The sequence below is a fragment of the Nannobrachium achirus genome (assembly GCF_963921795.1).
Source record: "Nannobrachium achirus genome assembly, chromosome: 11".
Taxonomy (NCBI): Eukaryota; Metazoa; Chordata; class Actinopteri; order Myctophiformes; family Myctophidae; genus Nannobrachium; species Nannobrachium achirus.
Genome location: NC_137820.1, coordinates 18,799,559 through 18,817,090, shown reverse-complemented (window position 1 = coordinate 18,817,090; position 17,532 = coordinate 18,799,559). Strand labels below are relative to the sequence as shown.

At 43.0% G+C, this 17,532-nt stretch overlaps 1 protein-coding gene across 1 annotated transcript in view; it reads right to left on the bottom strand.

Annotated features, from left to right (window-relative positions):
* The window catches only part of ano2a (anoctamin 2a), a 41,704-nt gene extending 24,424 nt beyond the window's left edge, over positions 1-17,280 (bottom strand). The window contains exons 1-7 of the mRNA XM_080736921.1: positions 17,194-17,280; positions 8,714-8,874; positions 7,879-8,181; positions 1,517-1,612; positions 1,103-1,275; positions 436-490; positions 267-318 (exon numbers count right to left, since the gene is read on the bottom strand). Coding sequence (XP_080593047.1) covers positions 267-318; positions 436-490; positions 1,103-1,275; positions 1,517-1,612; positions 7,879-8,181; positions 8,714-8,874; positions 17,194-17,221 — 868 coding nt within the window. The 5' untranslated portion in view covers positions 17,222-17,280. The remainder of the gene's footprint in view (positions 1-266; positions 319-435; positions 491-1,102; positions 1,276-1,516; positions 1,613-7,878; positions 8,182-8,713; positions 8,875-17,193) is intronic.
* Between the last annotated feature and the right edge of the window lie 252 nt (positions 17,281-17,532).

Sequence of the window (17,532 nt, the reverse complement as noted above, 5' to 3'; positions counted from 1 at the left end):
AGGATATGCCTTTTTTATATAAACCATTTCGATTGTCATATACAAAGATCCTCTAAACCTAAATCTTATTTTTTGAGTTTCCTTAAAGGAAACTTCATACATTTTCAACACGTCTTCATGAATTATAATGTTTTATAATTTTAAGACAAATAAGCACAACACAATATCTGAATATATGCACGTATGCACATATACGCACATACTATAACATGTCAAGGAAAGAATGTAGATTAACAAAAACTGTGCAAAAGGGACAGATAACTCACCAGTGGTTTGGCAAGTTTGTGTGCAGGTATTGCGTGAAATGACATCAGCAACCTAGACACAAACAACATGAAAATATATTTTTTGTCAATAATAATTCATTGTATTCATTATTCCTCACCATTATTACATTTCTAGAGGCTGTTGGGCATATGTTTTGTTGTGACTCACAATTCTGCTGCGTGTGGCATTGTCAAACAGGGTTTCTGTTGACTTGATGTCATACCTGCAGATAATAACAGAGAATAAGATACAGAATGAAAGGAATGAGGAGGTAGGCCTACTGTATACTTTTTCACAATGAATTGGAATTATCTTATTGTACTTGTTCAGTAAAACAAAGAATTAGATGCGTATGATAATGTGGTGGCAAAAAAATCCATTAAAAATCCAAATAGGCAACCTGTTTACACCACTGCTAGCAGAAGTTAGCTGTTAGTTAGTTAGCTGGTTTACTGAATCATGGATGAATCTTACCACAAATCAAAGAAAAGTGACTTTGCCACATGCTATATGTATGACAGTACAAATCATAAAATGCTAAGTGCTCCATTTGGTTACATTTGTTCCCTTTTTGGATAAATTAACACTGGATTTTACTGCGTAACATGATGTTACTTTCGAATTTGTAAAAACAAAAACAGAGGGGGACATTTTATTAACCACTTAAGCCCTACAGTATATATTCACATGACAAAAAATAGAAAATAGATACTATATAAGCTCACAACACATCATCAGCTATTTCGCACGTAAAAACCTGAATGTGCAACGTGCCACTACTAGTGTATGTCTGTCTGTCTGTCTGTCTGTCTGTCTGTGTGTATGCAGTACTCACAGCTGGAGTTTGTCTCTGATGAATACGTGTTTCAGTGTCTTATATCGGACCCCTGTTTGTGAGTCTGTCTCGGTGTCAAGATCAGGGACGTCTGGTTGAAATGGCATACTGATTTTGGTCATCAGGGAGTCCCACATCCCGGCAATGCCTGTCCGCTTGCGTAGCTCACATTTCTGTTCAACAAACACAAACAATGAATGCAAATCCCTTCAGTTATAGCACACTACCCTTCACATATAACATGCATGTCATTACTAGACAGGGAACATTCTAGAGCTAAATGTTGAGGGACAATCTCCTGAACCCCTTTTCCCAAACTGACTGTTTTACACATTACACAAGTTATGTTGTGAAATGGACTGTGAATAAATACTGCTGAACAGAGTGTCTGCATGGTTGTGACAAGACACTGACCTTTTTTACGGCAACTTTGATTTTCTGAAGCTCTGCTTCTCGGCTGAGTATTGGCCACGGGATATGCAGCCGTATAAAATGTAGGCCATTCGGCTTCTACACAACAACACACATGGAGACACACAAACACACATTATATGCATGCATTCTGTCACCTAATCAAGCACTGTCTGCATGCATGTCACAATTACATTGTGTTGTAATCACTGACAAGTGCTTAATATGTACAGTACGGTACATTGTTTCTGTAAGGGCCGGTGAATAATTACACTACTGGCAGATGGAACACCAACACTGGAATCAGTCAGCCCTGAGAGCTTGATCTGCAGGACCTCTGGTATAAGGGCTCCAAACTCAGCCCTAACGTCAAGATCATCATTTATTTTAACTCGGAGTACAGTCGAGTGGCAAGCCCTCATTTACAATGTAACCAGGGTTACCATAATAGACACTATCCAAATCCATTACAGATTGACAAGGAATGTGAATAAGAAACAAAATAAAAGTACTTAAACAAGTCAGCTAAAACAAAAATAAAGAAATAAAGAATATTTAAACAGGTGCAATCACGATTAAAAGTGTTAAGGACCATTGCTCTGAACTGACGGAGCAGATTTTTAAAGACTTTTGAAGCTCATTCCAAGAAGATGCAGTGGGGCAGTGGTTCAGCGGTAGAGCCCTCTTAGATCATGATGGAGGGTTCCCGAAGGGTTCCCACTTCCCAGTTCGATCCCGGGCTACACCAGAGTTTGTGTGTCCTTGAGCAAGACTCTGTTTCTTCTGCCATCTGTGTATGAATGTGTGTGTGAATGGGTGAATGTAATGCACAATCTCTGTAAAGCGCCTTGGATAAAGGCGCTATATAAATGCACCATTAAGATGGGCCATTGACAGAGAAAACTGCCTTGCCCAACTCTGTATGGCCTTGAGGAACCTTGACCATTAAATAAATGGAGCGGGTCTGTGTGCTATTGTTCTGTGTCAGCATGGAACAAATATAAGCAGGGAGCATTCCAGCAATGGCATTAAATAAAAACAGGTACCAGTATTTATCCTGCCTCTCAGTCAGAGGATAGAAAGGATTACTTGGGTCCCAGGCAAGGCGTTGAATGATTCACACACATTATCACAGGACTAGTGTACATTGATTATTTATTGTATTTTATTCAAACAGAAATGGCCACATCTCTTCCGTATGTGACATTCTATGTCTTTTTGCTCAGTCTGCCTGTTGATATTGATTGCTATAGGCCAGTGTTTCTCAAACGTATACATTTCAAGGTCTCCCCTTAACTCTGACAGCATACAAATGGAACCAAATGGACCCGTCATCTGTATGCTGTTAGAGTTAGAGACTAGTATGGGTCAATTTAGACCCCCATAAAAGAACCCACCAAGTCCCTAGAATCCACTTTGAGAAACACTGCTATAGGCTATATGTTAGTACAAGCTCTGAAGCCTAGCCTCCTAAACTCCATAGAGAAAGAGTGGACATCTGGAGCACTGCGGTAATAACTGAGTGCATCTGATTACATCTCTGCCACATCTGAAAAGTCACTACTTAGCATCTGGAGGACAGCCATGCAGAATAAGTAGTGCCCTCAGAGCAAGACATAATAAAGCCCTTTCAACTGAACTACGTGGCGCGTCATCTTGTGCTGCCTGGGTCAAACCACACTATTTTGGTTTAGAAGGGCAAGACTGAGCGTCTAGGAACCACCATAAGATGCCAGCTGAAGGAATGATACTGAATACAAGCAGGGCAGTCATTCTGCAAGTGCTAGGAACTAGGAAGAGTATAGATGCATATTGTCACTGTCGGGCAGAAACCTCGTATCTCCAAGTTTCACATTTTTCCCAAAGTAAAGCCCTGCTTCATCATCATTCAAGACTGTCGCACAAAACCAGTGACAATAGAAGATCTGCAAGCAAAAGATCACTATTTTAAAATTATAAATACAAAAGAACGGTTTTGGACATACAAGGTTTCGACCTAACGGCGATATTTAGCGCCGGAGTCACAAATAGCAGCAAACTCCAGAGAACACAAGATGCTAATCAAACTACAGTAGTCGACTACACAGCAGTGTACACATTGACACTCAGAGAGTCTAAAATATACATGCAAGGGAGGGGACCTGTAACACACACACAAACCCACGCACAACATTTAAATGCCCTGATCCGATTTGGACAGCCAACCTCAGCTAAATCAGCCACACCTGCATTATTCTCCAGGTGCAACAACATGCACCAACACACATACTGTACATCCAAGTAGCAGGTCATTCTCTAATAAGATCCTATAATCTGGTCTTTGGCTTTGTACTTGTGTACTGTCAGTGGTATTAATCCTCAACTGAAACGAGTAGTCTTTCTCACCCAAACACACACACACGCACGCACGCACGCACGCACGCACGCACGCACGCACACACACACACACACACACACACACACACACACACGCACACACACACACAGGTGCACATGCTGTATACATTACATGCAGTACAAATTATGCAAATTCAACCACACACATTCTATTTATTTCTACAATGTGATGTGTCTGGAATTGTTATGCTTTACATTCTATGTTAAATATATATTTGTACTTTCTAGACAGGAAGTTCTCTCTTTAATTAGGCAGCAGACATGTCCCTAAGCTTCCAAAGACAAGCTGATTCTTATCTTTGGCTTGCATGGCAGCCACCCAATAATGAGATTAATAAAGACACATCCGGGGCAGACCTTCCTGAAGAGCATGTGCTGATGGGCATGGTGTGTAGAGGCAGAAGGCATCATTATTACAGTAACTATTACAGTAACTAGAAGCTCAGCCGCCCAAAGGGGCGGCCGAGCCGAAATGTAAATAGGGAATAAATGCCCCACCCTTTAATGCAAACCCCATTATACCCGATGTCATGGGACCCGTTTTGACCATTGCGTCCATTTTATGCCCATATATGGAGATCTATGTATCTGCCTGACGGGCGGCCGAGCGTCTAGTCGGGAACCAGCCTACTCCGGAACGATGTCTGTTTGCCTGTGTCCATTTATGCCCATATATGGATATATCTGTATCTGTCTGTCTGCGTCCATTTTATGTCCATTATAGGGCTTTTAAGCCGTGACATCATTTTGTAGTCAGACCTCCAAGCAGATTTATTATCAATATCTGTCCCTCGCTATTTCAACAGATCCGAGACAAAAATAACGACTAAAGTATAATTCTACCACTTTCCTTTCAACAACAAAGAGAAGAAACAATTGTAATAGCAAAAATAGTAAAAAGATTCACGGGCGTTGGGGCCTCTGTCTGTGTCCCTTTTATGCCCTTGTATGTGCCGGTTCTGGAAAACCCTGATGTCAGACATCAGCTCCGCATACGGAGATTCCGAACCTTTCGCGCTGGTTCCGGAAAACTGCGTATCGGGTCGGGGAACGCGTGTGCCGAATTTGAGGCCGGTGGAACAAACGGTCTCATTAAACCAGTTGTCATAGGATCCGTTTTGACCATCTGTTTGCCTGTGTCATTTATGCCCATATATGGAGATATGTGTATCTGTCTGTCTGCATCCATTTTATGCCCATACTGTATATGGAGATCTGATTCTGTCTGTGTCCCTTTTATGCCCTTATATGGAGATCTCTGTATCTGTCTGTGTCCCTTAATGCCCATTATGGAGATCTCTGTATCTGTCTGTGCCTCTGACTGTGTTGCAGACACAGTGCAGGTTCCGGAAAACCCTGATGTCAGACATCAGCTCCGTATGCGGAGATTCCGAAACTTTCGCGCCGGTTCCGGAAAACCGCGGATCGGGTCGGTCGAAGCCGGGCACTGCACTCCCCGCTGTGGCGGGGAACGTGCGTGCCGGTTCCGGAAAACCGCGTATCGGGTCGGGTCGAGGCCGGGCACTGTACTCCCTGCTGATGTGGTGAACGTGTGCGCCGAAGTGACTCATGTGGCGTACGTGATGTCAGAGCCTTTTGTGCCGGGTCCGGAACACCCTGATGTCAGACATCAGCTCTGCATACTTGACCTAGAGTGCAAAGTGAAAGTGTGGAAGAATTGTCTATTTGCGCAGAAGTGATGTCACAATGAGTCAGTGCTTGTGCCGGTTTCCGGAACAGCCTGATGTCAGACATCAGCTCCGCATACAGAGATTCCGAACCTTTCACGCCGGTTCCGGAAAACCGCGTATCGGGTCGGGTCGAGGCCTAGCTAAGAACGTAGGCAAAGATCTGAGCTATCTACGTGCGAAAGTTGGAGTCTGTAGAAGCAACCATGTGCTGTGAGGCCTCTTTCATGCGATTCGGGCCAATTCAGCTTCAGATTTACGAACCTTTCGTGCCGGTTCCGGAAAACCGTGTAGCGGGTCGGGTCGAGGCCTAGCTAAGAACGTAGGCAAAGATCTGAGCTATCTGCATGCGAAAGTTGGAGTCTGTAGAACCAACCATGTGCTGTTAGGCCTCTTTCATGCGATTCGGGCCAATTCGGCCTCGGCTTCAATTAGTAGTCAGGATTAGTTACCACTGGACAACATATTGCCACAAACCATCAGCACAGTACGTTTCTGAATCTTCCATTGGATGCACAGAACAATTTATTGCCACACCCCCACCATAAACCTCCAGTAACCACTTCAATAACCAGCAATTCAGCACCATAGTGAATGAACAGCGACGAACAGACAGACAGACAGACAGACAGACAGACAGACCCACGAGCGCACGCACGCACGCACGCACGCACACACACACACACACACACACACACACACACACACACACACACACACACACACACACACACACACACACACACACACACACACCCTATCCCTTTTATGCCCATACATGGAGATCCCTGTCTGAACCAGCCACACAGATATGGGCCATGGGCCAGATATGGGCCACACAGATATGGGCCATGTGCACAGTTCACCTGATGAATTCATCTGCCTTTATATATCCAGGTTTAAATTTCCGTGACAGTCTTGCTTGTACAATTGTGGACTGCAGTTATACTGTAGGACAGGGGTCTTCAAACGTTTTCAGGCCAAGGACCCCTTAGTTGAGAGAGAGATGAAGCAGGGACCCCGCAACCTTTTCATAGATTCCATGTCATTTCATTGTTTGACAGCACAATCATCAGTGTATTTTGGATTCATGTAAATTGGTGTTTCAGATATTTAACCACTTGAACCGTCAATACTTAATAAACATGACCTTGCACTCTATACTTAGTCTGCTCTTTTCCCCCTCTACACCAAAGCTCTTTGCCAAAAATAGCCGATATAATATAAAAAAGGAGAAAAACGGTTTCTATCACACAAAGATTTGGAGGACCCCCTGCAGTAACTCTGAGGACCCCCTAGGGGTCCCGGGCCACAGGTTGAAGACCCCTGCTATAGTTTGAGTCTCACTAGTTTGGTGATCTCTGTCAACATGGTTCTCAAATGCTCTCCCTAACCACCTTTCAGAAACTCCACTATATCTTTAAGTACTCCTGTCAAGACTAGAATTTCCACCTAGCTCTCTACCTTAGTGGTTAATCTGGCATAGTGTTCAAGTACAATGCACGTTTAAAGTTAGCCAATCACATTTGGTGGTCAACCTAATTTGCAATGTGGGCAGGTTATGCAAGACTATGTTCGATGGAGTTACAGTAGCTATCAAATCAGAGCGTTTCCCTGCTCTGTGTTCTCTATAGGTGCTGAATCACACATGGAATCGCCTCCTACGGTATGCTAGACAGTGGAATGAGGGCCTCCTCCATAAACTAATGTAGAGGAATACTGGGTCAGTTAGATTGCTGTCGAGGCTTAGGGAAAAGGAGACACTTCTACGATAGAAATGTATGTACAGCATGCACTCACAGGAGAAGTACATGTGGTCAAGTTCTCAACCGAAAGAGAGACTAGACCAGGGGTATTCAACTAAATTGTCCAGGGGGCCACATTGACAGAAACCCAAGGGGCCGGGGGCCGCACTAACGCCAATCCAAAAACAGTGAGTAAATTACATCATATAATCATCTCCTCCCCTTTTACAATACACCTAACACTGTGGGAGGGGTTAACTTCAGCTGGGTCACCACCCACCTGACCAGGCATACCTAATGAACAGGTGGGTGTGGCCACATATAAACATCATTTTAACTCTTTCTGTACACTCCTTCGGAAAAGATCCTGATATTATGATCATAATACCTGATAATCATGTTTTAGGGGGGAAATACATCATGGCACTGCATCTTTAAATAACAATTAATAAAGACATTATTCCACAAATAAAGCATCACAAAAAGCACCTTGCATCAGAGCTGCCTGAAAGTGCACAGACAAACACACACGCACCTCTTTATCCCGCTCAATCTCAAGTCCGGCACCTTGTAATTCGCCTTCAAACTCCTCCCTCATCAAGGCCTTCTCATTGTCCGTCAATTTAGACTCCTCCCCATCTCCCGCCGCCAACGCTGCCTCCCCTTCCCCCTCCTTGAGTGTCCTGCCGACACCTACTGATGCGACACTCCCATTGGATGTAATGGAAAGGCGGGGTTGTGATCCACGTCTTTTTTTGCATTTGTAGCAAAGGATGTAGTCCACCTTTCTCTGGCCATCAGCAAAATACAGCCCGGGACCTAGCTCTATGCCAGAGTCCTATACAAAACACAAAAAAACACCTGTATCAGGGGGGTGAGGGGTGACAGATAGGAAATGTAGAGTATAAACAGTACAACAAGAGTTTATTTAACTCTGAGAGAGTTAAATGAACACTCTGGCTAAAAATTCACGTAGAAATACACGTAGCCTACTGGATAAGAGGTGGAGGGAAAGAGGTGACATATTGCTGCATGTTAAAAGTACTGGTAGTGTAGTACTAAGTAGCCAGACGATTGGAGATGTCTGCCTACACGAAAGGTAGGCAGATTCATTGTAATGTCTAAAACTGGGTGGAAACAATTCTGAGATTGGAAAATAACTGCACTACAGAACCAACCAAATCACACCAAGACCATAGGCCGGTGCTTCATTTTGGGACGGTAACAGGATTGGTTTCCAAAGCAGTAGTCATAGACGTGTTAGTGTAGCTTTTCACCGTCAAATTTAGATTTCCCCAGAAGTATCAGTAGTGGAGATCTCTGATCATGCTGGCTTTCTAAGACTAGGTAACGCCCAGAGGAGGTCCTACCGAAGGTGGAGGCTCATCGTCCATTAGGGGGTTGACAAGGCCTCCGTTGGCGGCATCCAGCCCCATAACAGACAGCGAGTGGGCCACTGACTTGAGTTTGCTGGATGATGACTCACTCATTGCTGCGGTGGCAGGCACACGCCCGGTTCCGTTCCATCGTTCTGTGAGTGAAATGTGCAGATGAGAGGAAGAGAGAGTTTAACAATGAAAGTTGGGAGGTGGATAGGTCGATTTAGGCAACCGTATATTGCTGAAATATTAAGCAACAATCAAAATAATCAGTAGTTAGTAACTAGTCACTGCAGGGCTTGACACTAAGGTCTCAGAGGCACTTGCCTATCGGGCAAGTACAGGTCATGTTCTACTTGCCCAAAGCTCATGCCCACTTGCCCAAAAAGTAAATCGTCCATTATAAAATGATAGGTACATTTTTAACTACAGCACAATTTAACACTTATTTCTTTCTTTCTGGGGCTATGCGATAAAACATTTCATACCTCAACTCCTCCAAATCCAAATAGCTACTATGATTGAATGTGTATATGGGTTCACACTTATTTTATATTTTTAAGTCTAGCAACAGTGAAACCAGTACATTATAGGTAAACAATGCTCTTATTTTACATTCCACAGACCAGAAGACAGAGCACTCTGGCCACGTTTAGGTGTTTAGTAGACAGATATCTAGTGTTGTGTTTATAGACGGTTGCGTCCCCTCTCAAATGAGCACTTGCCCGGTCGAAAGCAAACTCCACCTGCAAACTCCACCTGCCCCAAAGTTTTATTTACCTGCCGGGGGCATTTGGGCAAGCCTTAGTGTCAATGCCTGTACTGCTAGTCCTTTTCTGTTCTTTATTCTATACATTGTCTTATTGCACAAATGTAAAGTCTGTAAGGTCATGTACCGGTACCTTATTGTTGTTGTTGTGTTCATTGGTATGTAATTGATATTGCACTACTGTACTAGCCTGACTCCAGCCCCAGACTTTCAAGCCACCATTTAATATGAAATAGAAATTCAGTCTCAGTGTAAGGCTGCTACCGCACCTGACAAGGCAGAATTCCTTGCATTGTATACATGTCAAAAATGTCTTCTAATATTTTAAATAGTTTAAATAGTTGCACAGACATCTGAAATAAATACAAAAACATAACCAAGAATGAAGATAGATGACGCAATGACACATTAACATAGGATCACTAAAATACAACAGTATACAACAATATGCATTGTACAGTATATGGAAAGAATACACTGATAACAGTAGAATACAGTATCTGTGCAAACAACAGTCAGTATCAGTACGGTATTGTCCTTTGGAAGGATCTTACTCCAGATTTGAAGCAACCGGACAGACCAAGTCTATCTGTCTATCATGGGAGGGCAAATCTGCCCAAACTCCTATACTGCTCAGTCAGTCACTCCACCATCCCCTCCACACCATGCCGTCTATAGTGTGTGCCAGCGGCTACGTCATTGTAGTCCTTAGCGGCCATTTCTTGTGACAAAACACAGGTGTTTCAATTGTTTGATTGCATAGAACTAATGCTATAGTCTAATCAGAACACCTGTGTAAGGCTGTGTTGTCACAAGAAATGGCCGCTCTTAGAACTACATTTGGCACACCCTATAGCACAGATGACCGAGTCAGCCTTCTTCACCATCTTGTTTAGTCTGTTTGTGTCTGTTATGGTGAACCACTCAGCAGAAAGTTGCGAGGGAGAGGGCACTATATCAATTACAAACATCTGCAGCATCTTGTTGCACACACGAAAGGCTCTGAGCCTCATCAGAAAGAACAGCATATTGTGTTCTCAGACCAGCTCAGTGTCTCGTTCTAGTGCACACCTAGGAACTTGTACAGTATGTGTCCAACATCTCTATGTTGATGTAGTAGGCTGGCCCCGCGGCCTTCCTCACATTGGTCACGTCAAGTGAGCCTCACTTACTTGGTAGGCAGTGAGGATCAGGGGTAAACGGCCTGCCGCTGCAGCTGGTGTTTGTGTGTTTGATCAGAGCTAATCTCACAAACTCCTGGGCCGATATCAGTCCCAAATCTCTTGTGCACAGTGCCAATAGGCCAAAGAAGTATGTTTTATATATCTTATGAAATATTATCTTAATCTTTTACATTGGAGTGGCTGAGCAGTTGCAGGTACAATTTGCGATATAATAGTCGGTCAATATGACTAAATGGTAAATGGTGCATTTATATAGTGCTTTTATCCAAAGCGCTAGGTTGGGTTGATTGATTCTTTGATTATTTTTGAGGCAAAAAACAACAACAAAAAAACAAGCTGTAATTCACCTCTACCACCCAGTGTTACAGGCAAGCCCTCATTAAAGTTTCTCTGGTTTACAATGTCTTAATTAGTGTAGTTGCCCCCAGCAGGGCAACCAGACTATAGCAATTGTCTGACTTTATTCCATCCATCTTTGTAGATAAACTTTATTTTGCTGCGCTACTCCTCCCACAGTTTTGGTGGCACATACTTGGGCCATATGTCAAATCAACTGCTACCCAGACACGTCTGGGTACCTTTAGCTAAGAGATACGTTAGTTTAATTTATATACATTTATTCGTGAATTAATTTACTGCAAAAATTTAGCTTTTCACAAATATGGAGATGACTGACATCATTGATGTCTGACGTCATAGACCAAATGAGACTGGCACAGTATGTCCATATATGGTATTGGTGGATATTGATGACATCAGGGATCTCCATATATGGGCATAAAAGGGACATTAATTTATTAGGGAATTCATTTTCCCCATTGACTTGAACAGTGAAAATTCAAATGGTAAGATGGAATTAATTTGCAAGTGTGACTCGTGTCACAGCAACCACATCTTTCTAGTTTAATGTAATGTAATAATATAAATCTACGGAAGTACTGTTTTTTTTTTCTTTTGCCTTTCTTGATAGTGAACAGTTAGTCTGACAGGGAGGGTGAGGTGGGCAGTGACATGCAGCAAAGGTCGGCAAGATCAGGAGTGGAACCTTGGTGCATTAGCAGCCTAGGTGCCTGGACCGCTACACCAGCCGACCAGGCCGTCACTGATCTCTCTTTGATAAGTTCCTTTTGACACTCGCTTCAGGAAGCATTAGTACAGTGATAGGGGTCATGAACCAAATCAAAGGCATGGCAAACAAACAAACAAGCACTCCCTTGAGAGAGTACACACAGGCGTTCTTGATCCATATATGCGCGCACACACACACACACACACACACACACACACACACACACACACACACACACACACACACACACACACACACACACACACACACACACACACACACACACACACACACAAATTCACATACAGCGCTATAGACAACCCACCCCCACCCCACATGCATGTTAATCCGGCTTTATCATGTGTGTCGGCAAACAAACAGCCCAGATGGAAATAGAGAATATGGCAATTACAGTTCAAAAGGTCAAACAAGGCCCTGTTTGTGGTTACTTAACAGGTGTGTATTACAAAGGACATGAATCCATGCATACATACACCTCTCTGTCTGTCTGTCTGTCTGTCTGTCTGTCTGTCTGTCTGTCTGTCTGTCTGTCTCTCTCTCTCTCTCTCTCTCTCTCTCTCTCTCTCTCTCTCTCTCTCTCTCTCTCTCTCTCTCTCTCTCTCTCTCTCTGTCGTATGACAAAGGTACGGTATAAGTTCAATATAAAGCTCCATGTTTACTGGAACAACCTGGTGAGTTCATATTTGTTTTTGCTTATCTCCAAACAACAGGCTCTTTCTTGCTTCTAATTCTAAGTGAACTTGAGTTATGGAAGTCAGTTTTCTAATGTGAAGGTGCATGTAGATATAGGGCTACCAGAGGCCACCTGGGAAACAAAAGGTTTGGTTCCCAGCACCGGCTGTGTTAAGATGTCCATGAGCGGCCGGGGCCACAGGGTAGTGGTCCAGGCACCTAGGCTGGTAATCCAGCCCTTGCAGCGTCGCAGGTTCGAGTCCCGATCCTGACGACCTTTGCTGCGGGTCAACCCCCCATCTCTCTCCCCGTTTCCTGTCAGCCTACTGTACAACTATCAATAATTGCAGAAAAAGGCCCAAAAATGTCTAAAAAATAAAGATGAGCAAGACATTTAAGACTCCCCCTGGGCGCTCATCAGAGCCATCTGAGGAACCAACAGCTAGGCGAAGCTGAAAATTGAATTTCCCAGCGAGATTAACCAGATCTCTCATTTCCCCTCTTATCTAACCTCTGGTACATGCTTTACCTATCTTTGCTGTCCCTCTGTCTGCGGCTCTGCGCCCCCTTTTTCCAACGAAATGATGGAGCTTACACAAAATAATTTCACCCACTGATTTACACCTGTAAACCTGTGATGTGACAATAAAAATCGGATTATTATATAGTGTATGTATATAGCTTTGTATAGGTATGTGTACATGTAATGTATGTATTTTGGCATGTGTGGAGGGGCATAGTCCTGGGAGAACCTTTGCCTGTGTGTATTTGTGTTGTGTTATTTTGTATATAGTATTTTCTGTACATTAGTGTCAAAGACCCCCCTGAAAACAAGATGGTTCATCTCAAGGCGATTGTCCTTGTAATAAATGCACTATAATATAAATTACAACCAAAGTAAAAACAACATTGGGCCCCTTTCATGAGCCCAATAGGAGGCAGATGAATTCCATGCTAAAGTACCCTACCAGTTAGAAACCAGTGGGCATTTATAAGGTGTAACAGTACCATGGAGTTCAAGTGTGCATGATATCCAACCACCACGGGCATTTCCCCATTCCTCGTTATAAAAGTGATGTAATGGACACAGTGGGTGAAGCTTATGTGAGCCGACAGCTGAACGGGAGCGTGTCATGCGTCGTGACAAAGGGGCAGAGGGCAGCGGGGAAAAGGGAAGCGGTCTAATATTGTCTCTCCTGGAATACAGCAGATTACACATCGCTAATTCTAACAGCTGCCTGCCCATGACTAATACTAGCCAACTCAAAAACACACTGCACATGCACACACACACTAACACACAAACACAAACACGCACACGCACACGCACACGCACGCACGCACGCACGCACGCACGCACGCACGCACGCACACACACACACACACACACACACACACACACACACACACACACACACACACACACACACACACACAAATGAGCAAATACACTCAAGCAAGCCATTTTAATTTGGAAATCCTGTGATAATTCGTGGGATTAAGGCTGAACTTTCACTGATCAAGAACGCCTGTCATCTGTGTAACCTATACTGTCCCATGATCATCATGACCTGTCCACCATATGGGGTTTTATAAAGGTAATTTTTGCTGAACCAATAGCCAGTAGCCTACAGTATATATTTTACTTCAGTAAAAATACAATGACCACTGTGAAGAAATCTGTCACCCTAACCCTAACCCTAAGTCCTACATTAAATACAATACCTGACAGAAGTTAAGTAAAAACGCATTAGGATCAAAATATACTTAAAGGAGCTATAGTCAACTTTTTCTTGAAAAAAACGGACGCTAAAATAAAAATAATGTTTCGAAAATATTTTATAAAAAAATAAGCTTCATATATGTGTTTCTATTAAAACATTACCACAAAAAGCATAAAATAATGATAAAATAATAATTTTGGCCATTGTCAGACCGACACTTTGTTTACATTCTAGTCTATAGACTAGGATGTAAACAAAGTGTCGGCCCTACAATGAAAAAGTTGACTATAGCTCCTTTAAAGCAACAGTGCTCATTGTGCATTCTGTATAATACGCCCATTTCAGCTTTATTTATTTATACAGAATACATATTTCTTTATTGGATTATAATTATTGATGCATGAATGTGTGGTTAATATTGCAGTTGGCCAAGAAGGGGCTTATGTAGACTACTGATGATGGGTAGCTTGTGTCCCCCGCCCCATCCATATAGTTTCAACGGTAACCAATCTGTTCGCCCTCCCGGTCGTTCGCCCTAATTTTTTCCGCTGACCTCACGCTCACAGCGCTGACCGCTCGCCGCTCGGTGGGGCGTTTTTTGTATACTTGTAGGCTATTTGTTTTTCTTAGGATAAGATGAGAAATACGTTTATGGTTAGACAGTTTAGAGTTACCAGCCAAGCGAGCCAGGCAGCCAGCCACTGCAGAATAGGACCTAAACTCTGTATAAAATAGCTAATATGACATGAAGAGTCGTGTAAAGTTTTACAGAAGTACTGCACTTGTACAATTTTGAGTTTTTTTTTTTATATATATTTTTTACTTTAGTTGAGTATTTCCAATTTCCAATAAAGTGTACCATTACACCGGATAGACGGCCGAGGCGAACGGCCGGGAGGGCGAACAGACTGGTATCCCTTTATTTTAACTTAAAGGGGAAGACCACCCATTTTCAATATTGAACTATGTCATTAATATACCTTAGAGGAGTTGTGTGTAAATAGAAAAAAAGTTCCCCCTCTTCTGTGTTGCCTAGAACTGCATGGAGGATTGATTTGGGGGTTTGTATTGTAAAGTACAATGTGTGATGTCATCAAGTTGTACTTTACAATACAAACCCCCTAATCAATCCTCCAGTTCTGGGCAACACAGAAGGGGGGAACTTTTTTTCTATTTACACACAACTCCTCTAAGGTATATTAATGACATAGTTCAATATTGAAAATGGGTGGTCTTCCCCTTTAAAGGAGTAGTTCACTTCCAAAATGACTTTTTTCTATTGATTACTCATAATAACATGGAGATTTTAGTTCAATAATATTTTTAGTTTTTTGTCGCATTCCTAAGACAAAAGATGTATTAAAATAAATGTACCCCCATATATATTGTTTAAATTAGGAATGCCACAAATACAAAAAAATATTATTGAACTCAAGTCTCCATGGTGTGAGTAATCAATAGAAAAAAGTTCATAAGGGATCCAGGGACCACCAGGGGACCGCAAGGAGGCTCCAGGCCAGGGGGTTCCCACTTCCCAGCAAACTGAGTTAATACAATATATCAAAATCTATTTAAACACTTTAACCCTATATTACTGTATATTGGCTATTGGAAAATAGATCTACAAGCTCACAATGCATGATGCAACGTGTTGTGACCTGCCCAAAAAATCTTGGCTTGTGGGGTCCCTGGAACTGGCACAAACTATTTTCAGATGGGGGTCTGCTGCGACCAAATACAGAATAGCCTACTCATTAACTTGGGGGCCACATGAAAAGGTTTGAGAACCACTGAACTGATAATAGGCTATACAGTACTAGCCTGACACTTCAGTCCGCACATCACCACCCCCTGCTGGTGGGTGGTGTGGTGTGAGTCAGACGCTAGCAGTCAGGCAAATACAGTACACCTAGTTAATTGATTCAGCTATATTTTTTAAAGGCTAGTTATCTTAATCTGCATGCATCGAATAAACATAGTGGAGCAAATGTTTGTAGGCCTAAAAGTAGCAGAACATTTAAATATTCAAATAACTATCCCAAAATGGAGTAGGTAGCCTGTCTTCAGTAACACAACAGTCCTAGTGAGCCTACTATAGGTCTACTAGTCTAGCTCATTTCTGACGCATTCCTTTCAACCACAGTAGGCCCAGAGCAGTAGGGCTCTGAGTAGGCCTAGGCGGCTCTCTTTAATGCGTCTTTAGCTCTGAGGAGGCGCGGCAGTTGTCTGCACGCAATCAGATTGAAGAAACACTCAAGCACCACCTGGGGCACGCACATGCTTGACTTTGTTCTTGTAAACCTTCAAAAACAGTTTTACACCTTGGCTATTTGAAAATAGCAGAGCAGATCTACAAGCTAAAAGATGTTGCAACAAGACGTGTGTGAGCTTGTGATACTTTTAGCCTACTTTTCGTAGGCTTACTTTCATACTTTTACTCAAGTGTGCTACATTTTGAATTCAGAATAGGCCTATTTCTATAATTGCAGTAGGCCTTGATATACTTTTACTTGTGTCAAATATGTGAGTAGGCCTATACTTTTGCCACCACTGCAAACATATTTTGTTTTCGCAGTATCATTAAAAAAAAACAGAACAGCCTATTTGTCTTCGTGCCACGTTCTGAACATGCATAAACACGTGCCATTGGTGCGTCAAGGCAGTAGCGTCATGTTCAGAAAAGGCTAAGGTATGGAAACATGACTGGTGTCTTCACCAGTCATGTTGCCATACCTTAGCAACAGGTACGATGACTTTATTTTAAGAAGTACACATTTTATTATTTTCCCCTGTAGCCAAGGCACGTATGGCAGCTGTCATACCCAATTGACGCCTCTGCGTCAAGGCATTACCTGGCGCGCCACGCATAACTGTAGCCTACAACAGTATGGAGATGAAGCACCGCGGTCAGCGCATGGATTCAATTAATACAAGTATCAGACATGGATAAAGCACCCGCACATTCGCGTGGTTAACGCGGTGGCTTCATTATTTACACAATCAAAGGAAAGTCACGAAAGACACGCACTTACCACCAGTGCCCGTGGAGAACCTGTTCATCGCTCATAGAGGTGACAGAGATGCGCTGAGATGGTGGACAATCCCAGCGCGCGCTCCCGATCCAGGCTTAACGCAGGATACGCGCAGCCAGGGCTAATTCCCTGCAGGCTGCTCCTGGACTGGTCCAGAGGGAGGGCACAAAGGTGTGGGTGATTCCAAGGTATTATTATATATGGGAGCAAAACAAATGAGCACCCGCGTGCGTGACAGACTGACAGTATGGAAGTTGTGGAAAATACGCACACATGGGCATCAGGGCACTAGGGTGCATAGCCATGCTGGCATTTATGTCAAAATATATGTATTTTTTT